Here is a 26393-nt window from a genome sequence, read left to right as displayed (position 1 = left end):
CAACCTACATGGACCTATGTGTCACAGTTTTCTTTCCCTTGGGGATCTGATTCAGGTGAAGGAAAACGAGACTGTCAGGATGACTCATAACTTTAGCTGTCTAACAGAAGTGATGGTGGCGCCATTTATTGTGAGAGGATTTGTAAGTGGGATGGGACATGAAGGGAGAAAGACAATAAAGTTTGGACTTCCTGCATTTGGCTGTTGGTTTTATGGGTCTGGAGCTCAAGAAAGAAATACAGATTACAGGAATACAGTTGAATACTCTGCGTGCAGGTAGTGTTTAAAGCCATAAACAGGGATGATGTTGCTCAAGTTGAGTAAGCAGCCTGAGAAAACCGTCCAGGCCAGAAGCCCAAGGACTCTTGTAAGACGGGTAGGGAGAAGCCAGCGAGGTGTTGATGGTCAGAGATGTCTGAGGATAAACTGTGTCAAAACAAGGCTCCTGTTCTCAACGGTACTTAAAGGGAGGGAGGCAGGCTTATAAGCTGAGGGTTTCAAAGTAGTAAGCTCTCAAATAGGCCAGTGTTGTTTTCATGACAGCCCAGACGCCCCGCCACACACTGCCTGGGAAGAGAGATGAGGAAGAGTCAAGAAGGACTTCACAGAGAACGTACCATTTGAGCTGCTTTTGTAGCACTGGAACATTTATTAGCAAAAACCTGAAAGCCCAAGAAAAGAGGAAGACAAAATGGTAAAGGGCATTTCCCCCAAAATATACATTTGGTTTTCAAAAATTGCCTTCACTTTTCAAGGTACAGTCTCCAAATACACCAAAGTATAACTTTTTTTTTTTAGCAAACCAAGTTATACACACTATTGTTTCTAAATTAAAAAGTGACTTTAGATCTGTTTTTAAAGGGGATTTTTAAAAAGTATACAGTAGGGGCCGACGCAGCGGCTCACTAGGCTAATCCTCCACCTGCGGCGCCGGCACACTGGTTTCTAGTCCCTGTCGGGGTGCCGGATTCTGTCCCGATTGCCCCTCTTCCAGGCCAGCTCTCTGCTATGGCCAGGGAGTGCAGTGGAGGATGGCCCAAGTGCTTGGGCCCTGCACCCACATGGGAGACCAGGATAAGTACCTAGCTCCTGCCTTCGGATCAGCGCGGTGCGCCGGCCATGGCGGCCATTGGAGGGTGAACCAACGGCAAAGGAAGACCTTTCTCTCTGTCTCCTGTCTCTCTCACTGTCCACTCTGTCAAAAAAAAAAAAAAAAAAAAAAAGTATACAGTCGGCTCTCAACTGTGGATTCAACCAACAGCAGATCAAAAATATCTGAAAAAATTTGCATCTGTAGACATTTTTTCCTTGTAATTATTCCTTAAACCATACAAACATCTACATAACATTGACATTGTATTAAGTATTGAAAGTAATCTAGAGATGGTTTAAAGTACACAGGAGAGTGTACTAATTAGATGCAATATCAGCCATTTTATATAAAGGACTTGAGTATCTAAGATTTGGTATGGGGGGCGGGGAGAGTTGTCCAGGAAATAATCCCCTAAATACTGAGCGACTAATTTATTTAAATTTCACCCACTTTCTCCCCTCCTCCAGAAAATGAGTTCTTCAGGATTTTTTCTTAACCGTTCCAAATTCAGTGAACATTTAACATACCCACTTGGGAAGTGTCTTGAGAACAGTTCCATGGGAAGGAATGGTCTCTTTAGCTAACTTTGTACTTGATAAAACTTTCACTCAGTTTTTCTTACTCATCCACATAGACCTTTCTCTTGGCTGTCTGGAACACAGCACAGGGATGATGTGAGTCTGAATATGCCTTGAAGCTCACTGCAAGTGAAATAGGTTCCGTGCACTAGACTTCCAGCTCACTGACACTTGTTGTATCCCTTTGTGATGTCCATGCTTAAACTGTTTTGAAATAATACAGAATTCCAGAGGTCAGGAACAGGTGCTGCTGGCTGTTCATGCATGTTACAAGTCACCTGAATATGAGGCAGTGAGTGAAGAGGTACCAGAAAAAAGGATCTTTGGGGGGAAACAGAAAAAAACACTAAGGTAATCGACAGTGGACTAGAATACACATTTCACGGGTGCAATCTCATTTGGAATTTGTGATGTTAACCTTCACAAAGCCAGATTAGATTTTAAAATAGCTTTTCCTATCTTTGGATCTTTTTTTAAAAACCATTCAACATATCAATGCTGTAAACTTGTAAAACCAGCATTCCAATCTGAAATCTTGAGGTTAGGTCAAATCCAGTTCAGCTTTAGAAGGCCTATCCACTCCTTGTCTCTACTTCCTTCCCATCTCACCATGGATTATTTGTGCCCAGCGGTTTCTCCCTGGACTGTGCTACGCATAATAAAAATCAACACAGAAAGGCAATGCCTCCTCTGTCATTCTAAATGTGATGGGGCTGGCACTTTGGTGCAGTGGGTTCAAGCCCCAGCCTGCAGCACTGGCATCCCATACAGGTGCTGGTTCGAGTCCAGGCTGCTCCACTTCTGATGCAGTGCCTTGCTAATGTGCCTGGGAAAGCAGTGGAGGATGACCCAGGTCCTTGGGCCCCTGCACTCACTTGGGAGACCCGGAAGAACTCCTGACTCCAGGTTTTGGATCGGCGCAGCTCCGGCCAGTGTGGCCATTTGGAGAGTGAAATGGTGGAAAGAACCCTCTTTCAGTCTCTACTGCTGTTACTTTTTCAAATAAAATAAAAATAAATAAGTAAATGTGTTGTTATCCTTACAGCCAATGATCTAGATTAATATCATTTTCCTGAAGAGGAAACTAAGACTAAGAGAAGTCAAGCAAACTGCTCACAGAAACAGAATGCTAGGATTCAAATCCAAGCTCGTCTCAACCCTTAAAAATTATGCTATGCTGCTTCCACACACAGGATATGAATCTCTATAATCATATTTAATTTTACTATTTAGCCTCAGAACTCTTACATAGGAAGGATCCTTTCATCTTTCTTTAATTTTTCATTTTTTTGACAGGCAGAGTTAGTGAGAGAGAGAGACAGAGAGAAAGGTCTTCCTTCCGTTGGTTCACCCTCCAAATGGCCGCCACGGCTGGCACTGTGCCGATCCGAAGCCAGGAGCCAGGTGCTTCCTCCTGGTCTCCCATGCGGGTGCAGGGCCCAAGGACCTGGGCCATCCTCCACTGCCTTCCCAGGCCACAGCAGAGAGCTGGACTGGAAGAGGAGCAATCAGGACAGAATCTGGTGCCCCAACCGGGACTAGAACCCAGGGTACTGGCGCCACAGGCAGAGGATTAGCCAAGTGAGCCATGGCGCCGGCCTTTCATCTTTCTAAAAAGCCTCAGTCCAAGCAGTATCGAGGCAAAAAAAGATTCCCTAATAGCCCAGCATCATCCTCTCAAACCACTCACCAGGCACTGTGGTAAAAGGTGACTCTTAAAAGGTGATTTTTGTCCACCATAACCAATAGATTATAGTCAAGCTGTATCTGTGCTAGGGGTGGCCAAGACTACCCCTAGGTTCAGAGATGTGCTAGAACTCAGGATTCAGCATACAGTTCTATTCATGGTATGATTTATTACAGAGAAAGGATACCAAGCAAAATCAGCAATGGAAAAAAAAGGTACATGGGGTGAAGTCCTAGAAAATTACGTGCAGGCTTCCAAATCTTGTCTCAGCAGTAATAATAGCACACGTGAAATGCTGTCCATCAAGGAAGCTTCTTAAGAGATTCAGTGCCCATGGTCTTTACTGTGAGCTTGTTAAAGGGGCAGCCTACCTGGCACATAATAAAATTCCAGGTTTCCAGGGCAACAGATTCTCAGCACAAATCACCATGTTTGTACAATTTAGGCATCGTTGAATTACTCTGATCAATTCTGGGAAAGGTGGAAACCTTCTGCAATTCATGTTCCCAGGAGCCAGCACAGTGGGTTAAGCTGCCCCTAGGGACCCCACATCCCCTATCAGAGTGCCTGGGATAGAGTCCCGCCTCCACTTCTGATCCAGCTTCCTGCCAATGTGCAGCCTGGGAGGCAGAAGGTGATGGTTCCATTTCCTGACTCTCTGTCACCCCCACGGGAAACTCAGATCCTGACTCCTGGCTTCATCTTAGCACAGCCCTAGCAATTGCAGGCATTTAGGAAGTCAACAAACAAAAACTCTCTCTCGCTCTACTTTTCAAATAAACAAAAATGAATATACACTTAAAGAATAAGCTAAAATATGGAAATATTTGCTTTACGGCATCATAAGGTTTTCATTTACAAAAGTAAAACTTGTAGTTCAAATGTAACATTGATATCCTGATTTTTTTAACTTTATTGTGCTTCAGCCATTTCTCTGATCATTTAAAATATATTTCAATAAACATTTCCTATTTTGTAAATTGCACTTTAAAATGAGAATTTTACAAATTTCCAATCTTAATAGTATCAAACAAAAAAACAAAATATTTGAGCTTTATTCTAAGGAATGAAATTAAGAGCTGGCAGTGCTACCATAAGAATAAATATCATTTGAATAAAAAATAGGAGATATTTTAATGGGAAAAAAAATAAGAGCTGAAGGAAGGAGAAAATTTCCAACCAGCAGTCAGTACTTTCTTCACAATTGCTACTATTTATGCGAATACATCATTAAATAAATACTTCTCTAATATTTACAAAACAGAGGTGGAGGGAAGAACCTAAAGTATTAGAGTCTTTGACTAGCTGTCCCTCTTCCAATCTTCTGGATACATCAGTTTATATACCAACTCAAAACATGATTCTAATTAACTACAGTTGAAAGTTTATCAATTAAGTCATCAATAGTATAAACAAGAAGCTGAAGGTCCGCTTTTTCCTTCATTCGGTGATCACTGTGTTTTCGGAGGATTACGTCTACGTCCGTGCTGACGACTCGGTCGGCCACCTGCATGGACGTGTGCCAAGGCACGACGTCATCCTTCATGCCGTGCAGCAGTCTGATGGGGCAGTTCACAGGGATAGGGCTGTGCAACAAGCAGTGGTGCTCTGCTTCTTTAATGAAGCTGTACTGAATGTGATAAACTCCTTCTTCGTGGTATTTTGACGGCATGGTCCACACCCCTTTCATCTCAACCTCCTTTTTCACCTATTGGGGAAATGAAAAAAAATTCAAGTATGTGTGCAACATTAACACATTAAGTAGTCTTAAAATAGTCTAACAAAAGTAGTCCATGAGTAAAGTGACAGAAATAATGAAAGCATAACAACCATAATCCTCAATAATTAAATACAGTGTGCAAGATACTGTGATAAATGGGGCTGGCATTGTAGCACATCAGGTTAAGTAACTGCTTGTGCCACCAGAATCACATGGCCGTATAGGAGAGCTGGCTCAAGTCCTGGCTACTCTGCTTCCAATTCAGGTTCCCACTAATGCGCTTATGAAGTCAGCAGAAGTTGGCCCAAGCACCTGGGCCCCTGCCACCATGTGGGAGAACCGAAGGAACTCCTGGCTTCTAGCTTCAGGCTGGCCCAGATTTGGCTGTTACGGCCATTTGGGGAGTATACCAGTGGATGGCAGATCTCTCGTTCTTTCTCCATCACTCCCTTTCCATTGCTCTTTTTTTGAAGCAAATAAATACATCTTAAAAAAAAGAAGGCTACTGTGACACAAATTTTACATATATTATTTCATAAGATCTTGACAATAATTGTTATTGATTTTCATTAAATAAGAAAATTTAAATATCATGTTCAAAGATCAAGGTTAGTAACTATTATGACTAGGATTCAAACTTACATTTATCTAACTTTAATCCACAGCATCTTAAGGTGCTGCTTCACCTAGACTAAAAAAGGGAATAAAAAGGACACTAATTTCTTGGAATCAGTATAAGTGTTATTCATATTTATATAAAATCAAATCTTAGAATACAAACTTAAGATTTTGTAACAGCCATGGCTGGGCCAGGCCAAAGCCAGGAGCCAGGAACTCCATCCTGCTCACTCCCATGGCTGGCAGGGGTCCAGGCACATGGGCCATCTTCTGCTGCCTTCTCAGGCACAATAGCAAGGAGCTGGATTGGAGGTAGAGCAGATGGAACTTGAACTGGCACTCTGATATGGGATGCCAGTCTCACAAGTGGTGGCTTATCCTGCTGCTCTAAAATGTTAGGGCTGAAAATTTAGCTTTTAAAATTATAACACTAAAAAATTAATAAAAATAGCTTAAATGAGTGTGGGAAAGGGGAAGAATCGAACACAGAATTAAAAATAACAGTAGTTACTCTGAGACAATCATATACATGCTCAAGCAATTTTAGACTAAATAGAAAAGTATAGATAGTTTTCACCTTCTGGATTCCTGGGAATGAGGGAAAATGATTTTTGTTTTGGATGACAAAGTCATCTTCCAAATACATCCTAAAAATGGAACAGTATCATTTCTACATTTATTCTTTAAAAATATTCAGTTATTTATTTTCATCTACTTGAAAGAGCAACAGAAAAAGAGGGGCAGGGGGAGGAAGAGAAAGGGAAGGAGAGAGAGAGAGGGGCAGGGGGCAAAGGAGGGATGGAAGGAGAGGGAGGGGAAGGGAGGGAGAGTAGGAGAGAGATCTTCCAAGTGTTGGTTCACTCCTCTAAATGCCTCCAACAGCCAAGTCTGGACCAGGCCACAGCTAAGAACCAGAAATTTCGTCCAGGTCTCCCACACGGGTGGCGGGGACCCAAGTACTTGGGCATCTTTTGCTGCCTCCCAGAATGCATTAGCAGAGGCTGGATCAGAAACACAGGGCTGTGACTCCAACTGACAGTATGATGTGGGATACGGGCATCTGAAGCCAAAGCTTGACCTGCTCTGCTTGAAATGAAACAGTGAATGTCTTTTGATTCTTTCAGAGCTTTAAGCATTTTTTCTAAGTAAAAATCAGAATTTTCTATAATGAATAACATATACTTAGTATAGAAAACATGGGAAATAGAAAAAAGTGTAGAAAGAAATGAATCACCATAATCCTACCATATGGATATAAAAACAATTAATATTCTGGCTTATGAGGGTGGTTGTTTGACTTGGCAGTCCAGACACCTGTGTCCCACATTAGAGTACCTGGGTTCAACACCCGGCTCTAGTATTAGATGCCTGCCGCCCACATGGAGGCCTGGATTGAGTTTCTGGCTACCAACTTTGAGATAGGTCAGCCTTTATAGCTGTAGACATTTGCAAAGTCTACCAGTGGACAAGTGCTCTCTACCTCTGTCTCTCTGCTATCAAGTAAGTCAGTAAAGCTTATTTCCTTCCAGTTCTTTTCTTTATGAATCTGTTTTACATATATATAAAGTATATAAAATACAAATCTATGACACATTTTATATGAGGCTATTACATTAAGTTTATTGAAAATGGAATAAAAGATGCTTATTTTGATAAAAATATAAAAAAAATTTACTTGTCTTTAAATATTTACTTATTTATTATGAAAGTCCGAGTTACAAAGAGGGAGGGACAGACAGACAAAGACAAAGACAAAGATCTTGCATCCACTGGTTCACTCTCCAGATGGTTGCAATGTCCAGAGCTGGGCCAGACCAAAGCCAGGAGCCAGGAGCCTCATCTGGGTCTCCCACGTAGGTGACAGGGGCACAAACACTTGGGCCATCCTCTGCTGCTTTTCCCAGGCCATCATCAGGGAGCTGGATCAAAAGTGGAGTATCGCGCACATGAACCAGAAAAGGCACCCATGTGGGATGCAGACATCACAGGCAGTGGCTTTACAGGCTAAGCCACAACACTGGCCCTTATTTATTTGAGACACAGAGAAAGAGCAAACAGAATTCCCATCCACTGTTTCACTGACTACATGCTTGAAACAGACCTGGAGTGGAGCCAAAGCCAAGAGCCAGGAACTCAATCCAGGTCTCCCATGTGGGTGACAGGAACCAAAGTACTCGGGCCATCACTAACTGCCCAGTATGCATGCATAGTTTTTAAAATAATCCACATTTTCCATTATTTTTGGAGGACCCCTCATATACAGTTTTCTATGCAGCTTTATTTATCTAGTACATATATTTTGAGCTTTAAAAAATTCTATGAAATGGCCAGCGCCACGGCTCACTAGGCCAATCCTCCACCTGCGGTGCCAGTACCCCAGGTTCTAGTCCTGGTTGGGGCACCGGATTCTGTCCCAGTTGTTCCTCTTCTAGTCCAGCTCTCTGCTATGGCCTGGGAAGGCAGTGGAGGATGGCCCAACTCATTGGGCCCTGCACCCGCATGGAAGACCAGGAGGAAGCACCTGGCTCCTGGCTTCCAATTGGCGCAGCGTGCCGGCCATGGCAGCCATTTGGGGGGTGAACCAATGGAAGGAAGACCTTTCTCTCTGTCTCTCTCTCTAACTCTGCCTATCAAAAAAAAAAAAAAAAAAAATCCAGGCAATGTTTTTAAAGGCTACATAATAAACTTAAGGTTTAAGATTTAGATTTAGATGGCCATCTCTATCCTGCTGATACTTCCATGAATACCTTTAAGTATAAAGGATCACTTGTACAAAATCAATTGTTTGGAAAGATTATCAATAAGACTTGAACTAAAAATCAAGATGTGAATGGCTTTAAGGCTCTTGTAGTCATGTGACATTGAGGGGGATTTCTAATTAGAAAAACAGGATGGACATTTTATCAACAATAAAGGAAAATATCAGGTAAGAAAAGCCATGTACAACATGTTGGAGATTTTTAAACTTAAAATTTCCTCCCTAACACTATGATTTTTCCATGTTTAAAACTGTTACTTTCTTGTAAATATGGAAAGGAAAATAAGACTTTAAAAATATGTATGATATAACCTATCTATGTCTTTGTACATTTTTTAATTCCATAAAGATCTGAGTCATGAAAAAGTTGTATCTGAAAGCCATACTTTTAAATGCCTGTCTCAAAAATCAATGAAGTTCCATAAAAGCATAAAATATATAAACCTGTATTAATATCATGAATTTCTCTGAATTAAACAAATGTAAAACAAACAAATGTTTAAAGTGAACATGGTATTAATTTATCCTTAAGTTACTCAGGATTGTTCTTGAATTTGTATATTTTTCAGTCATGAAAATGATGCTAATTACTGAAACAGAGAATAATAGCTTCATTTTAAGCATTCCTGCCTAGTTAGCTCTGCTATCTGCTATTACAAAATTGGGGTTCATTAACTGTTACCTTTATAAAATGCTGTATGTTCTGAAGCCCTCAAAAACAAAACATTCAGAAACAGCGAAAGTAGTGTTACCCAATGACAATGTACAGCATACTTGGGTTCTGTACCAAGAAACTCTCAAGGCACAGAGGTTCGGAAGCTTCAATTACAAAGGGCTTTGCAACCCAGCTGAGGCCCTCTAGTGTCCAAAGGAGGATACAAAGTTAAGTCAGTTAAGGGGGTTAAGTTCCAGATCAAAAATGTTGGGCTTAATATTCCCAGGGTTACAAAAGAGGGTAAAAGTCTCTGTTCTCTGGATACCGGTCAGGCTCACGGTGTGCCTATCGAAGGAGAGACAGTCCTGGTCCCTGATTTTTCCTTCTGCATGTTTCTACGTTAACAAGACCTCAACATGCTTCTGTTCATGATACAGGGTTAAAAAGATATGTCCTGATTTGCAGGTTACAGATCTTCTTCGTCGTTTAGGGAGTATCTAAATTATCCACGATAAGTGATGTGGAAACATATACACAAAAAAGAAATATATAGAGATCTTGTTATTTATCAATAATATAAAAATGTTTAATCAACTTAAGTCTGCCATGGCCTTGAGATAATTTCCTATCATGACAAGGACCATACCGAGTTAAGAAGATGGAGCAAGGGAGCCAATGTTTAGATGCAGAAAAAGGTAATGGTAGAAAAAGCATGAGAACAGTGAGCAAGTACAGATGAGAAAAGACAAAGAGGGGGGAAAAAGTCTGAAATAGGCAGTAAGGGCAAGGAAGAACAGTTTTGTAAAGATTTTTGTCCTGATAAGGAATGATATGAGGAATCTGACTATGCAGACAATGCTGTTTCTTAAGGAGCTAAGAAGAGCATGAACTAGAAGAATAAACGGATGATCTTTAGCAGAGATTTCAATGCAGAACTTGAAGCAAAACTCAATGATATTCTACCACTGACATTTCATGTTTTTAGTGGTTCTCATACTTTACCCGAGGGGCTGATGTTAAAGCAGTTTACTGGGCCACGGCCCCAGTTTCTGATTCAGAGTTAAGCTCAAGAATTTGTTATCTCCAACAAGTTCTCAGGTGGTACTGATGCTGCTGGCCAGGGGACCATACTTTTTGAAACATTATGCTACACTGTATTCCTGAATTTCTGTACCTCAGGCCTGCCAGGGCCTTAGTCTCACAGATGAATTCTAGACTCCTAGAGAAAAAAAGGCCAACCACTTAACTGACTGCAAAACAACAGAAAAAAACCCTACCACTACTCATCATTTCTTTAGCTTTGCAGACAACTGAAGTGCTTAAACATGTGACTGGTAACATAGTATTATAAATTAATTACCTCAGAAACCTCATTTTTGCCATGACTTGCTGATTATGAAGTAATGAAAAACACTTTTTCTTAAAAGGTGAGAAGTAGGAGTAGAAAAAGAATGGCAAGTAAGCAAGCCAGGACAGGTGCATCACCACCTGTGAGGAACTAGGCTGCCTTCAAGATTAGAAAAAAGTTACCCATTTGATTAGCCAGTCTAATATGGCTTTAAGAATAGGTAACATCATCCACTTGCCACAAAGTAAGAATAATATGTACAAAAAGAGGTAATATATGATCCAAATAACTAAGTGTGATTAATAAAGAAAACTGAAAAAAGATATTCCAGGGGCCTGTGTTGTGATGCAGCAGGTTAAGGGACCACCACCTGCAATGCCAGCATCCCATATCAGAGCACTTGTTTGAATACCAGCTGCTGTGCTTCTAATCTAGCTCTATCCCCTGCCACTACCCACATGAGAGACCCGGATGGAGTTCCTGGCTCCTGGTTTCAGCCTGTTCCAGACCTGACTGTTGAGGTCATTTGGGGAGTAAACAGCAGATGGCAGGCTCCCCTCCCCCCTCCCCACACACTGTAGCACTGCTTTTCAAATAAATCTTTTATTAAAAAAATTTCAAAGTGTGACTTCGTTCATGTGAAATATTTAGAGGAACGATTTGAAGGGACTGTATACAAAAAGAAACCTTAAACAAGAGGTCAAATAGTTAAAGGTGGCAAAGAAATTATGTACAAAAAGACAACTAAACCACAATCTGGACTTAATCAGCACAGTAAGTCAAAAGACAGAAGACACAGGAACCAATACTGAAAAAAAGAGGCAGCAGGGGCAAGTATTTGGCCTAGCAGCTAAACCACCCGTTGGTTTATTCACGCTCCCTATCAGAACGATTGGGTTTGAGTCTTAGCTCCACATCCATTTCCAGATTCCTGCTAATCTGCAACCTGGGCAGCAGTAGGTGGTAGTTCAAGTAGCTGAGTCTCTGTCATCCATGTAGGAGATCTGGATTGAGTTTGGAGCCCCTGGCTGTTATGGGGAGTAAACCAGCAGACGGGCTCTCCGTCTCTCAAATTGAAAAACAAAGAGGGAGCCAAGAATGATAGGAGGTATGTACCAAGGGTGCTAAAGCAACTTGTGACTTACCTCAACAGGAAGCTGATTAAACTGTGTCACCAGGCCATCTGCAGCTGTAGCTACACCAATAAGTGCCATGACCTTTTCTGGACGCGCAATTGCAGCATGAAGCATAAGCCATCCACCGAGGCTAGATCCAACTAGTATCTAAAATAAAAGTATGAGGCTAGATTCATCTAGGATCTAAAATGAAAGTCTGAATAGTTTTAAAGAGGAATTCCTTTTTCTTGTCCATAAGGTGAATGAGCAATTTAATAGAAATGGAAGTGTTTTTTCTCATATTCATCTAGGTCCCAGATTTTTAATAATTGGCACCAAGTAGAATTAAACTGTAAGTTTTTGATAATTAGGGCTATTATGTAGGATAACTTACAAAAATAAAACTTGTACAAAGAAAATTAACTTACTACTTAATGCTACAAAGTGAATATTACAGAATATTTTAAAATCAGATAACAAAACTATTAAACATTTAAAATATTAAATAAGTTTTCATATCTAAAGAAAAAGCATAAACGTCATGAGATTTTAGTCAATAATTACCATATTTAACAAAAACAGTCACCTGTGGTCCTACAGCTAATTCATCAATTATAGAAAGAACATCTTTTCTCCATTTCCCCACTGTACATTCTTCTAAGTTACCATCTGAACTTCCAACTCCTGAGTAATCAAATCTGGAAAAAGAGAAAAGCATATTTGTATCTAAGTATCCATGGACCTATTTGATTTTTTTAGTTTTAAGAAAGCACACTCCTTATTATTATAGAGCTTAAAACAGTAAAACATCACAGTCAGCATCTACTTCAGCAAATCCTGCTGGGTTAACCTTCAGATATTTCCTGTATCAAATCCCGTTCTCATCTCCCCCACCGCTCCCAGCTTCACCCAGTCATTATCATCTCTCCTCCAAACTAATGCGATTATCTTTTAATAAGTTTTCTCATTCAAAATAATCCTTTTAAAACAAAAACCATGCTTACACAACCCTCTGAAGGCTTTCTATAATATACGTGTGTGTGTGTGTGTGTGTGTATAAAATTCAAGACGTATTTATTTGAAAGGCAGAGTTACAGAAAAGCAGAGGCAGAGAGAGAAAGAGAGGTCTTCCATCTCTGGTTCACTCCCCAGATGGCTGCAATGGCTGGAGCTGCACTGATCTGAAGCCAGGAGCCAGGAGCTTCTCCCAGGTTTCCCACATGGGAGTAGGGGCCCAAGGACTTGGGTCATCTTCAACTGCTTTCCCAGGCCAAAAGCAGAGAGCTGGATCAGAAGTGGAGCAGCCGGGACTCGAACTGGTACCCATATGGGATGCCAGCCCTGCAGACAGCAACTTAATCTGCTACACCACAGCACTGGCCCCTATATATTTTTTAAAGGTTATTTATTTATTTATTTGAGAGGTAGAATTATAGACAGAGAGAGGGAGAGACAGAGACAAAGGTCTTCCATCTGCTGGTTTATTTCCCAAATGGCTGAAATGGCAGAACTGGGCTGATCCAAAGCCAGGAGACAGGAGTTTCTTCCGGGTTTCCCTCTCCCACACAGATGCAGGGGCCCAAGGACTTGGGCCATCTTCTACTGCTTTCCCAGGCCATAGCAGAGAACTCGATTGGAAGAGGAGCATCCAGGACTAGAACTGGTGCCCATATGGGATACTGGCGCTGCAGGTGGAGGCTTAGCCCACTACACCCAGCACTGGTCTATAATATTTAATAATAGCCAAAGTTCTTAGTATGTACCAGTTAAGATGCCCGTATCCCACATAGGAAACCTGGTTTCCAGCTCCTGACTGTAAGTTCCTGCTAAAGCACCCCCTGGGAGGCACAGGTGATGGCTCAAGTAATTGGGTTCCCACCACTCGTGTGGGAGACCTGGGCTGAGTTCCTGGCTACCAGCTGTGGCCAGGAGTCGGGGGCATTTTGGGAGTGAACTGGCAGATGGGTACTTGACCTTTCTCTCTCTCTCTCAAAACAAAATGCCCAAGTCCTTACCATATCTTGATCCCTGACCTCCCCTCTGATCTCCTTTCCTACTTCTCTCCCTCCTTCTTATTGGATGCTCACTTTGCTTGTTGAAATTAGAGGAATACACCACACCTGCCTGCCTCATCAGCTTTCCCGTGTAGACGGACTACTCTCCCTCCAGATAACCACTCAGCTCCTCCCTCACTCCACTCAGGCCTTTGGCTCAAATACAACATCCCTGACGGGTCCATCTTCCAAACCGTGCGTTTCTCACCACTCTATTTCCTTACTCTGCCTTGCTTCCTTCATAGCACGGACTACTACAAAACACAGACGATATGTGCATGATGCACTTGAGGCCTGTCTCGCCCACTAGAATGGAGGCTCCACGTGGGCAGAGTTTGCTTTGTTCACCACTGCTTTCCCATTGACTCCTTCAGTACATTGCAAGTGGTAGTGCTGAAGGAAAGGCAGACAGAATTAAATTCACCATCATCGACCCTCCTGCTTCTCCTTCCAAGTTCCTGGTTATCCAAGCTCCAAGTCTGTGTCACGTGTGTATTTTACCTCTCCTTCAAAGTTCCAACCCAATAAATCATCAAGTATCATGCCAACATAATACACCTGGTCACAGGCAACTATTCCCAATTCTCATGAAAACTGAGCAAACTTCGCATGCTCTTCCATTACCTGGCATGTCTTCTTCCTTTTCCTTCTAAACCCCTGGTCAGCCTTTTTGGGCATGTACTTCCTTTGAGGAACTTTCCTTGACATATATCCCCATTTAGAACCACTTGTATGCACTCAGTTATCACTTTTTCATATTTTGTTTTTTTTTTTTTATTTTTTTTTTTTATTTTTTGACAGGCAGAGTGGACAGTGAGAGAGAGAGACAGAGAGAAAGGTCTTCCTTTGCCGTTGGTTCACCCTCCAATGGCCGCCGCGCTGATCCGATGGCAGGAGCCAGGAGCCAGGTGCTTTTCCTGGTCTCCCATGGGGTGCAGGGCCCAAGCACCTGGGCCATCCTCCACTGCACTCCCTGGCCACAGCAGAGGGCTGGCCTGGAAGAGGGGCAACCGGGACAGAATCCGGCGCCCCGACCGGGACTAGAACCCGGTGTGCCGGCGCCGCTAGGCGGAGGATTAGCCTAGTGAGCCGCGGCGCCGGCCTCATATTTTGTTTTGTAATCAAGTTTTAAATATTTGTCTCCCTGTGACCAGCATGTCAGTCCACCAAGCATAGACTGTTTTATTGAAGTTTGTTTTTCCAGGCTATGGAACACTGCCTGCCCTATACCATCATCCCTCATCCTCCTTTCTTCGCACACTTTTTTTTTTTTTTTTTTTTTAAGGAAAAGGGTTTATTGGGGGAAACCCGACAGAAGGGAGGAAAGGGGCAAAGAGGGAGGAGAGCATAAGAGAGAGATTAAGAGACAGACAGAGTCAGAGAGAGATCTGGAGAGCCATGTGTTCAGGAACAGGTCCTCTTAAACCTCTGGGGTGGGGGGAGGGCGGGCAGGGAAGTGGGAGCAGCCACATTCATTCCTTTCTTTGTGAGATCTTTGGTGGTTTCTGTTATCTTAAATGCAAACTATCACAGTAGTCTTCTAAATGTGTCTCTATCACTCCATGTCCAAGAAGATCTGCTTTATACCAGTTAGGCTTTTTCTTACACATTATATTGGCAGAACATTACCTTTAAGGGCTCCCTATGATGAACAACAGAAAAATGTAATGCTCTGGCCTGTTTTTTAAGATCACTATATTCTGGTCATCTCAGATTGATCTTTTGTTAACTCATCAGAAAGAACTGGTTTAGCCAAACTGGTCAACTTGCTATTCCTAAAACAGGCCCTACAAATGTTTCTGTTTCACACCCTACGATGTTACTTCCTGAATCCCTTCTCCCACCACCTTCTTTACTAATATCCTCTCAGAACTCAGTGCAAATGAAGGGCTCTGGAGGAAAGCTTCCTCAGACAGGTGGCAACACAAACAAGAGTTTCCCATATGAAACGTCCATAAATCTTATTTTTATCAGTCACAGGTAATTTATATCCTGTCCTCAGACAGACAGAAAGGGCAGCCGGGAAAGAACACCCACACACACTCCCATGGATTATTAGTGAAGCTTCTAAAAATTTAAATGGATTTTTAGGCTGTTAGTGCTGGAAAATAACTCAAAAACTATCTTTAGTCCAAACTCCCTTCCCCCTCCTGATGACAAAATTAGGCCTAGTGTTTATGAACTGACTTGTCATGGTTACTGCTGCAATTCATTCTGGAACCCATGTTTCTTGAATTGCAGGTCAATGCTCTTTCTACTGAATGACACTCTCCCGTCAAATAAAAGGCTAGTACAGATAAACCTCTTAACAAAGGAAGCAAGCTATTTTACTGAAATAATTGTGGGTATGAAAAATTAGGAGCTATAAAATTAAGCTTCAGATAAACATCACCTTTTCCTATTTATGCTCATACATACTCAAAGTATAGGAGTGAAGGAGAAAACCCAGTTGGAACATAAATTATACAATACTTTTAAACACATATGTTACATTTAAATATGCATTCTGGAAGTAAAATAATAAACAGTGGCCAACGAAATCTTTAAGTTGTCAATGGAAAAATCACAGTATCATTTTAAGAGATTGCAAAACAGCCAACTAGGATTATGTATTTGTTGTGACAGAGATTACTGCATCTAAAGAACTTACCACTAATTCCCTTCAGATGTCCTTTCCTGCTAAGTATTGTCAGTGAGGTACAGACAGTAAAAAAAGGTCTCTTAAAAGTCGATTTTTCCATGACCCTAAATTGTAAAATGAAAGTTTACAAGCCATTAAAATAATCTATAAAAATGATGGCATTTACTTCAGTTGGTTAGAGCAGAAGTAATTCTCCACTGCCATGCTAAATGGTAGCAATATTTTCTCTGAAATGTGTTGTTCCTACCTTATATAGGCGTGACCTAGAGATTTGCAAAACTCCTCAATTGCCAATGCTTTTGTACCATTCATATTAGAAAGATAGCCAGGGATGAAGATAATTCCCGGACTTTTGCCTTTTAGCCGCTTATAAGCCAGTTTTGGAAGGTCTGGTCGCTTAAGGAAAGAAACTGATGTCTTTGGTCTGCAAGCTAAACAAAGTACACAAAAACATAAACTGTAGTTTACAATCCTCTATATTTTCAATCTTAAACTCTGAACTGATGTTAAAAACCATTTCTATTTAATAGGAAAAACAAAAAAGACTCAAAGTTACCAAGTCAAGTCTGTGCATGACAACTTTTAAAACTGTGTCAAAACCAGTACCTTCTTTGAGCAAAGTCCAATCCTGATTCTTCCAAAATACACAAAGAGGCAGAAATTTCAAGGCAACAAGATAGACTTTTACAAAACTTTTTTCTTATTGCTGCTATGTCCTAAGCAGTCACTAGACTTACCTACCCTAGTTTCAGCCCTCTTTCATGAGGCTTTTGTCTTCTTCTTTTTTAAATTATCTTTTTTTTTTTTTTTAATATTTGAGGAGTTATCACAGGCTTTACTTTTTTGGGAAATGGCGGGGAGAAACAGGTTTGCTGCCTTTGGGAAACTACTTCAAAGGGTAGTTGCAATGCCCCTTTTCTGACTGACTGTTCCAGTGTACAGTCAAATATGCCAAATTTTGAGGGGTCAGCATCCTGTATTAGCAAAAATGCATTCAGTTTTCATTTTCTTAGTTAAGTTTCTATCCTCTTCTTTATCACCTCCCCAAAGAGGAAATTTCCCCAAGACAATTAAAATTTATTTAATGTTGAAAAGTTAAAAGGGAACAGATTTTTGACATTATATCCATAAACCACCTCTGTACCATAAGAATTAGCCGAAAGCCTGGAGCGAATATTTGCTAAATACATAAACGAATATTATACTGTTGTTAACCAACTTAAGAACCATACTTCCCTAGTAGTACTTAATACATAACATGCACTTTTGGTTTTGTACAATTAATTGTAACAAACTGATTACATAAAATATTTTTTAAACAAAACTTTAAAGTAACTTAAAAAAAAGTCTCTAATGGCAAAGGTGCGTGGCAAAAGTGTAAATACACACAAAGCCTAAAAACAGAAGTAATTAAAAGGTAGACTATACGAGTATATAGGTCCATATTGGTCCATAGTCTAGTTTCCGTTGCAGAGTAATGCTGATGGCAGCATCAAGAAGGTCAAACTAGAAATTGGGCTCAAGAAGAGCGCCTACCTACGCTTTCATCAAGTCAAGGGAGAGCAGGTCTATGCATTTTAACAAAGTCACAACCTGTAAACCACTCGAAGCCACCAATCATCTACTGCAGTAAATGCCCAACTTAATTTCTCTTGGTGTTGGCATTCAATGCAGGGAGGCAGGGAGAGCAGGAACTCCTTAACCCGCAGGGCGTGAAAGGCCGGTAAGGGCCGAGACAGGACGAATGCCCAGGACTGTACAAAGCACCCGGAATTGGGGTGCTCAGAGAGGGGAACAGCACTTTTGAAAGGGGCGCCAAAAGCGCACTGTGCAAACCCGTGTGTTCGAAAAAACGCATCCTATTCCCACCTTTCGGACTAACCTGGGAGCCACCGTGGCACCTGCTGGGGCTTCCGTGCAAGTAATGGACTGAAGTCACGCTGGGGACCTAAGGAGACGGCTGCCCAGCTCCAGCTCCGACGTGGCACCCAAGCCGCCACGGCCGCAAGGCCGACACCCGCCATCTTCCCAGCGGTCCCCGCGCCCCACACCGTCCGCCGCGCAAGACGGCTCGGAACCGAAAGTGCGCATGCGCCGCGGGCTGGAAGGCGGAACTAGTTCAAAAGCGGCCCGCCGGTTTCCCATGGCGGAGGGTGTGTCTGCCTAGAGCGGCGCTCTTGCTGCCTCGGGTTCTAGGCGTTTTCGCAAGGGCTGGTTTGGAATGTTTTGAGTGGCCTCGGGAGTCGGCCTTCTCAGCCGACTGGTAGATATTCCAGAACTTGAATTTCACGGAGGAACGCGCCCTGACGTTCTGACTAAAGTAAACATTCCGAGGACTCCAGGGAGCCCACACGCGAAATGCTAGGCTTGTGGCATCGCAAAGTCCTTGCGACCCCTGACAGCTTCAACCTGTACCGACCATACTCTCGGTGTGGTGTGCAGCTGCCTGGCGTGGAGTCGGACCTTTGCCGCTTCCTCATCATTTTTCAGTGTTTTGCTTCATTTCTAGTTCTAGTTCTTGACGTTCCTGACCTCTGCCTCATACCATGTGCAAAAATAAATGCCAGCAGATAAATGGTCTAGAGGACGAATAAAACTGAGAGGAGTAAGCAAGCTTTGGGAGAGTATTGTATAGTCCCAGAAAAGAAAGGACTTAACAATTGAAAACCACAAGTCATAACACATTTAATGGTATATAAATTCAGGTTTTTTTTCAAACGTAAAAGATAACTTGTCAAATAAGAGGCTGGAAAAAGTTTGCAGCATAGATACGTTACTACTTCTATTGAGTCTGCTTCTGGAATTCAAAATAAATCTTGGAAATAAAAAATATGTAATTCCAATAAATAGGCCAACAACTGAATAGGAAGTTTATGTAAGTAACTATGTACAACCTCACTCACTGAAAACTATGAATTACAAAAATACATGCCATTTTTTCCACCTAAGAGACTGGCAAAAATGAAAAGCAATTATTTGCAAAGATGCTAGAAACCGGCACTTAGTGTGGTTGCAGAGAGTAAGTTGATAAAATTTTTTGTCAGTCTGGCCACATCTGTTTCAATTTAAAATATGTGTCACTTTCAAGTCCCTTCCACCCAGGACCTTCCTCCCCATGACTGACTACTTTTATAGGGGAGAAAAAAGGCACGAGTTTATAAGGATTCATATTAACCACTACACCACTTTTAGAGGGAAGCAGGATTTAAAAAACTGAATGGACAATAGAAAGATAATGGAATAAATTACACTACCAGGGCTTTGGGACTACAGCTCTGAATAGCCTTCCAAGGTCTTGGGGCCTCAAGCATCAACCAGTCCAAGCCTTATGTGGTATCTTTCTGCTTAAGTTATGATGGTTGGTGAACTACCTTGAGTAAAACAATTTTACACCCCGGTTGTAAATTGTGGAGCAAAGGCTGATGCAAATTTTAAAGTCAAAGTTTGGGTATAATGAATTCAGGTGTCAATGGAGTTTTGAGAATCTGCCCTATTGGAACATGATAGAAAAGTTGGACAAATTCAGACTAAACAGGTCTCTTTCTTGAGAGGTGTAGCGCCTCTCCAATAGTAAAGGCAGCCGCTTGATTTCAGCACATACTCCAAAAGATGCTGAGTCATTTTGCCAGTTCTCCATTAAGCCTGTGACAGGTTACAAAGGCACGAAATCACAAGGGCAATGCCTCACCACCCCTTACATCTTAACAACAAACACTTCTCCCTGAAGTCTCCAGATAATTGTAAATATTATCTCAATCACTCCTTCCTCTTCATTTTGGTAGGTCTTTTGCATTTTATGTGCAACAAAATGAAAAGTCTGGACCTGTCAGTACAGTGGGAGAAAGCACTGCACAAAAGAGCAGGGAAAATCATGGGCATTTTCTCTGTCCATCTTATCAATCCAATAAAGCAGAAAAAAATCTATGGCTAATGGTAAGTGAACATACTTGTACTTCAATTAGCTGCAAGTAAAAACAAATCTGTTTCCGATCTGGGCGCCTACTGTCAATGTTGCCTTCCTTAATATACAGAGAGGTAAAGAGAGGCAGAGAAGGCAGTCTCTCTGAAATCTGCTTAGTTCAAGGGGACAAAAGAAGTTCCTACCATTAAAGCCCCAGAGCTTCACTTCACATTTGCATGGTTTTTTTGCACTGTCAGACAGACGGATAAGCAAACAATCCTTGGGATGTAATAACCGCATGCATGCAAAAAAGATAACAACGCAAGATTTTTTTTTCAGAATCTCTCTCATTTTGTAGCAATAGAAATGTGACCAAAGGCACTTCTAATTACTTCGGTTTATAAATTACAAATCATAATGTTAGCACATAACAACCTTTAGTGGATTCTACAACTAACTTTGGCTGATTAATGCATTCTCCATCATGTTATAGTCAGGTAACTTCCAAATGAAAGAGTTTATTTTCAAATGTGGAATCAGGTCAACATTTTAATCCAAACGCAATATATTTAACACACATACTTAGAAGGTTGACTACATCATGCAAGCTGATTAGGCTACTTTTACAACCCTATGAAGAAAATACAGTACAAGAAAGTTTTATCTTTACATTACCAAAAATCTTAGAAATTACATTTCATTCTTTTAGACCATTACAGAGTTTAAGGGTGATCTCTACAAAATTAGATTTTTAAAAATGTCTTTAAAAATCATGATTTTTGTCCATTATTGTTCAAGTAAAACCTTGTATCATCCAGTTGAAAAATCTTATTATTGGTAACATGTACATATGTATACGAACTACACTGCAAATTTTAAAAATGTACCCAAATTAGGTCTGAAAAAGTTTTATAGACACTTCTAATCCTATCATTTCATCTTGTGCTAGTAAGTGATATCATCATTTTCTACTTCTATTCATTTATCTAAGAAAGAATACATTCATACTTAAAACGCACAGAACATGAAAAACTAAAATAAATGCATTTGAAAAACCATTTATAAACAGACTTGCCTGAAGTCATTTCATTCAACAAAAATTAATTTAACTCTAAAAAACAAAGGCAAATTGTAAAGAAACACATAATAAAAATAGTACATTTCAGACAATATGAAGTTGAATTTCATTTGCCTTTCTATAGAACTATACCACTTCTACAAATAAGTATTTTAATTGGTCTGTTCTTTGGTGAAAATGGAGCTATGATATTATAATATGTCATGTGACAGTGCAATTAGCTAGTGTGCTCCATAACAAAGAGAAATCAGACAACTGAAATGAACTACAGGATGCCTTTATTCTCAGCACCCAGAATGGAGTAATCGTTAGCAAAACAAGCTCCTGACTCCTAATTGCCCAATGTAACAAAATGTCTGCTACCGAAGATGGCTTTTCTGAAACGCACAGCTTTTGTTTCTTTTTTACATGAAGTAGTTTTAGATATATATAGTAGCTTAAGCTGTGGTCACACTGCAAAGTCAATTTCCTGGGCATTTGGTGGCATTATACAGAATAAGACTAAATGCAGTTTAGTTTGAAACTACAACTGATAAACAGAATTCATGCCAAGTCTTTGGTTTTGGTGTAGGACTTTAAAAAAAAGGGCAAAATTCCCCAAACATATTCCTCTCCAAGCCCTTATTTGCTTATTTTTATAAAATGTTACTTAATAAAAAAGCCTGTTGATTACCAATAATGTCAATGCCAATTATTTGGATACCCTAATAATTCCATATTTCCAAGTACACATATACAGACATTTTGTAAACTGTTTATCCCACCAAAACCAACAGCTGATTTAAAAAAAATAGTTTGTAAGAAAGTTTCCTTTAAGTGATACTATTTATCAAAATAGTGTTTCTCATAGGAGCTTCAATTCTTTTGCTATTCATGATTAAGCTTTGAATTAAAACCCCTTTTCCTTTAAAAAAATGACTTCTCGTTAATATGAAAGGAACTCTGAGTGTATACAGTTAAAGGGATGGGTCTGTTGGGTTTCTCTGAGTGTGTACAAGTTAAAAGGATGAGTCTGTTGGGTCTTTCCATCTGGGATTGAATATGGCTTCATTCTTGTAAGAGATTATTGCAGTGTGCCCTGAACTGGATTCTTCCTCTGCTCACTATAACAAGAAGTGAGTGTAACCTTCTGCCCCAGTAACTATAACATCCATCCAGATCCGCATAGCTTCTGGTGATGGGGCCACCATATAGTAGATTCTGTCATGTGTCTTGACGCTGAAGGTAAGTAATGGATTGGGACTCTAAAATTCAAAAAAAGAAAAGAAAGTAAAACAAATACCCTGAAATTAAAGCATTAAATAACAAAAATATATGGGAAAGTTTCTTTCTCTTTAAGCCTTCTGATTTATAAAAGTTTATGTAGGTATTACTTTGGCTCCACTATAGCATGTAACCCCTTCCTCAGAACTGACCACCTTTCTGGATTTTATGCGCAAAAAAATCTCACACAGAGCTCACAACTCTCTTAGTGGCTAGTCTGTTAAGCTGTAGCAGGGTACCTATCTGATAGTAGGTGCTTAATAAATAGTAGCTATTATTCTTAGCTCTCCTAAGGTCCTAAGTTAAGATTCTCCTCATAACTGCACAGTAGCTCCATTTTAGAGTCCTAACAAAGTCACTTTACAGGGTCTCTAAAACCAGTATGTTTAAAGCATTTGTTGCTCCCCCATTCGCGGAGGAATGACACAAGACCCTGCGCTGTTATTTTGTCTGCTCGGCCCTTCCCGGGTTTGCTGCTGGTCCTTCCCGGGTTGGCTGCCGATCCCTCCACCTCCGTGGAGGGGCGGCTCCCCCTGCCACTTTCCCCACTTCCGCAGGGGAGCGGCACACGGCCGGCCAGCTCTCTCGGGGGCTGCTCAGATGTTATCCGGATGTTCCCCTTAGATGTTCCTGGTGCATGTTGTCTCTCTCCTCCTTTATAGTCCTCTTCCACCAATCCCAACTCTGCTGCCCACACGCCGAGCATGCTGCTCTCCTCCAATCAGGAGCAGGATCAGCTCCTGCAGCTCATCAAATTGGCGAGAGGCAGCTGTGTAGAAGTTGTTTGGTCTCTCTCTCAGCGCCATATTGTGGGAGAGCAGATGCATAGAATAAGTCTTAATTCCAGTAACTTAGTCTAGTCCGAGTTGCTCCCCAGAGCATTTCCTTACTTTGTCATAACTTTTCTTCCTCAAAAAGATTCCTATTCATTTCGATTTCTCTAGCACCATTCTGATCTTAACTACCCATTATCCCAACAACAAATCCAAATGGCTTTGAATCCAAAAATGTCCTTTTCCCAACTAAAATTTACATTAAGAGTTAGAAATTTGGAAAATTGATGTTTACCTTATTAGCATTCTTAAGGTGGTCATAATACACTTCTTCAATGGCTTGAAAGTATATTACTCCTTTTAATTTAGCTTCATGTTTATCTGCAAAGATAGATGAGTAGATGAGTATAAAAATACTTTATTACTATTGATTGACAGGAAAAACTAATTTCATTATAACTGTCATTATTAGGGGTGGGCAGGCAGAGTTAAGATGCCACTTGAGACATCTGCATCACATATCAGAGTGCCTGGGTTTGAGTCCTGACTCAGCTCCCTACTAATGCATACCGGGGAGGTAGTACATGGTAGCTAAAGTGGTTGGGTCCCTGTTGCCCAAATAGGAAGCTCGGACTGTTTCTGGCTCCTGGCTTGGTCCTGTCTCATGCTTAGCTGTTAGTAAGAATCTGGGGAGTGAACTAGTAGATGAGCAATCTCTCTCTCTCTCTCTGTCTTTATATCTTTGCCTTTCAAAGGAATAAAATAATAATTTTCATCACTGAAACATTTGTATTAAGTGATTTAAAATTAGTGATTAAGATAATTTGAATTAATGCATTAGCACATTCTATATTAAAAGACAAAACAAAAATCAGATCACCAGCTCCAAAGCAAGCTAAACTGTGTCCAAGGCTCATCAGCAAATCAGTAGGCAAAAGGTAGTCCAGAATGACTGTCAGTTTAGCACACGAAGTGTACACACTATTGACATCATACAAATTATTCCTCATGTTCTCCAAGGCTATCTTGGAAATGGAAACATTAATATTTAGCTCTGTTATAATTATTTTTAATAAATATTTATTTATTTGAAAGTCAGAGTTACACATAGAGACAGACAGAGAGGTCTTCCATCTGCTGGTTCACTTCCCAGATGGCCACCAATGGCCAAGGCTGGGCCAGGCCAAAGCCAGGAGCCAGGAACTTCCGGGTCTCCCATGTGGGTGCAGGGGCCCAAATAGTTGGGGCATCCTCTGCTGCTTTCCCAAGCACATCAGCAGGGAGCTGGATCAGAAGTGGCAAAGCTGGGACTCAAACCAGTGCCTATATGGGATGCTGGCATTTCAGGAGGTAGCTTAACCTATGCCACAATGCTGGCTCCATAATAATTTTTTAAAGTTTCTATTTACTTATTTATTTACTGGAGAGGTTGATGGAGAGTGGGCTTTTTTTTTTTAACTTTTAATTTAAATAGTATTCTGTGTTCCTTTTCTATCAGACTTTTCCAGCAGACTTGATTTTTCCCTGTTTTCAACAGAGCTTCATGCCAATAATTTGCTATCCTTTCAATAAAACATTTTCTAAAGTGTCTCCAAAGACTTCATCAGGTTTATTATAAAAATAAAATATAAAACAGATAAAAACAAGAAATACATCAACCAAATAGCACCACTCTATGATCTAATAAGTTCTTGAAGTGTTTCACTATTTAAACTCTGCGAGGAGTGGGACCAGTATTGTGGTGCTGTAGGTTAAGCTGTCACTTGTGAAGCTGATAGCCCATCTTGGAGTACTGGTTCGAGTCACAGTTCCTCAGTTTCTGATCCAGCATCCCGTTATAATGTGCCCAGGGAAGACAGTGGAAGATGGCTCAGGTATTTGAGCCTCTGCCACCCACGTGAGAGACCAGAGTGCAGCTCCTGCCTCCTGGCTTTGGCCTGACCCAGCCTCAGCTGTTGTGTCCATTTGGGGAGAGAAACAGCAGACTGAAAATATCTCTCTGTCTCTCTCCTCCCACCATGTCATTCTGCCTTTCAAAACCAACTCATCAATAAGTCTTTAAACTCTGCAGAGATCATAATGTATGTGAGAGTACTAAAGAATTTTCTTTTTTTTTGACAGGCAGAGTGGACAGTGAGAGAGAGAGACAGAGAGAAAGGTCTTCCTTTTGCCGTTGGTTCACCCTCCAATGGCCGCCGCGGCCGGCGCGCTGCGGCCGGCGCGCTGCAGCCGGCACACCGTGCTGATCTGAAGGCAGGAGCCAGGTACTTATCCCGGTCTCCCATGGGGTGCAGGGCCCAAGCACCTGGGCCATCCTCCACTGCACTCCCGGGCCACAGCAGAGAGCTAGCCTGGAAGAGGGGCAACCGGGACAGAATCTGGCGCCCTGACCAGGACTAGAACCCGGTGTGCCGGCGCCGCAAGGCGGAGGATTAGCCTAGTGAGCCGCGGTGCTGGCCTAGTACTAAAGAATTTTAAAAATGTGGATTAAAATGCTGGGAGACAATCAAACTCTGTTGATGTACATGCAAATAAAACAGCCCCTTTAGAAATGCAACTGGTAAAACACATACAATTAAAAATGTAAAAGTCCTCTTGGCAACTTCTTCTAAAATTGTATTGCATAAAGATCTACTCCAGCTTGTGCAGATGCACACACGTTATGGCACAAGGCTGCAGAAGATCTGCTTGAGTTAAACAAAGGACTGATTTAATTACAGGCCAGTCATAAGTGGAATTTCCACCTCCACTGAAAGGACTGAGGTAGATCCGTATATGCTTATAAGAAAAACATCTTGAACTATGATTATTATGTGAAATACAGTATGAACAGAGGGATAATTTGGTCTCAACTGTGTAAAAGGAAAATACTGAAATAGGTATAAAATGAAGATAAGTCTGAAAACATATTTCAGGCTTAACAGTGGGTGGTCAGAACTTTTGTGATGTAAAAAAGACTTTCATTAAACCACCTTTTTATATTTTGAATTTCTTGCTGAGTAAATGTCCCTTTTTCCTAAGAACAGCGATCAAAAAATCCTGTGAAAACATAATGGCCCTGAGAGAAACAGAAAACACTCCTATCTGATTACATTCACGGCAGCATTTCCC

At 41.1% G+C, this 26393-nt stretch overlaps 2 protein-coding genes across 51 annotated transcripts in view; both read right to left on the bottom strand.

Moving 5' to 3' along the window:
* Window positions 1-3507: 3507 nt before the first annotated feature.
* ABHD10 (abhydrolase domain containing 10, depalmitoylase) lies at window positions 3508-18307 on the bottom strand. Its single transcript, XM_002716711.6, has 5 exons — window positions 18150-18307; window positions 16515-16698; window positions 12159-12270; window positions 11603-11740; window positions 3508-5066 (listed from the first exon to the last, which is right to left on the bottom strand). Exons 1-5 carry the CDS (start codon window positions 18289-18291, stop codon window positions 4722-4724), a joined length of 921 nt encoding a protein of 306 aa, XP_002716757.3. The 5' UTR covers window positions 18292-18307; the 3' UTR covers window positions 3508-4721.
* A 2359-nt stretch (window positions 18308-20666) lies between these two features.
* Window positions 20667-26393, bottom strand: part of PHLDB2 (pleckstrin homology like domain family B member 2) — a 237411-nt gene continuing 231684 nt past the window's right edge. For all 50 annotated transcript variants that reach the window (XM_089330755.1, XM_017347099.4, XM_089330756.1 and 47 more), the window contains 2 exons: window positions 23578-23663; window positions 20667-22490 (listed from right to left, as the gene is read on the bottom strand). In XM_089330755.1, the coding sequence (XP_089186881.1) occupies window positions 22350-22490; window positions 23578-23663 (227 nt within the window). In that variant the 3' untranslated portion in view covers window positions 20667-22349. The remainder of the gene's footprint in view (window positions 22491-23577; window positions 23664-26393) is intronic.

The sequence above is a fragment of the Oryctolagus cuniculus genome, chromosome 4, assembly GCF_051225735.1.
Source record: "Oryctolagus cuniculus isolate XC-2025 breed Fujian yellow rabbit chromosome 4, ASM5122573v1, whole genome shotgun sequence".
NCBI classification, from domain to species: Eukaryota; Metazoa; Chordata; class Mammalia; order Lagomorpha; family Leporidae; genus Oryctolagus; species Oryctolagus cuniculus.
Note: the sequence above shows the minus strand (reverse complement) of the source record. Positions and strands in the feature narration are given on the sequence as shown.

Bases quoted from the DNA above. Each gene is read 5' to 3' on its own strand.
- ABHD10 (XM_002716711.6), bottom strand. From the start codon at position 18,291: ATGGCGGGTGTCGGCCTTGCGGCCGTGGCGGCTTGGGTGCCACGTCGG. The intron at 16,699-18,149 runs GTTAGTCCGAAA...TACTTTGTTTAG, and splicing joins GGTGCCACGGTGGCTCCCAG to CTTGCAGACCAAAGACATCA. The intron at 5,067-11,602 runs GTAAGTCACAAG...TTTCCCCAATAG, and splicing joins TTAATCAGCTTCCTGTTGAG to GTGAAAAAGGAGGTTGAGAT.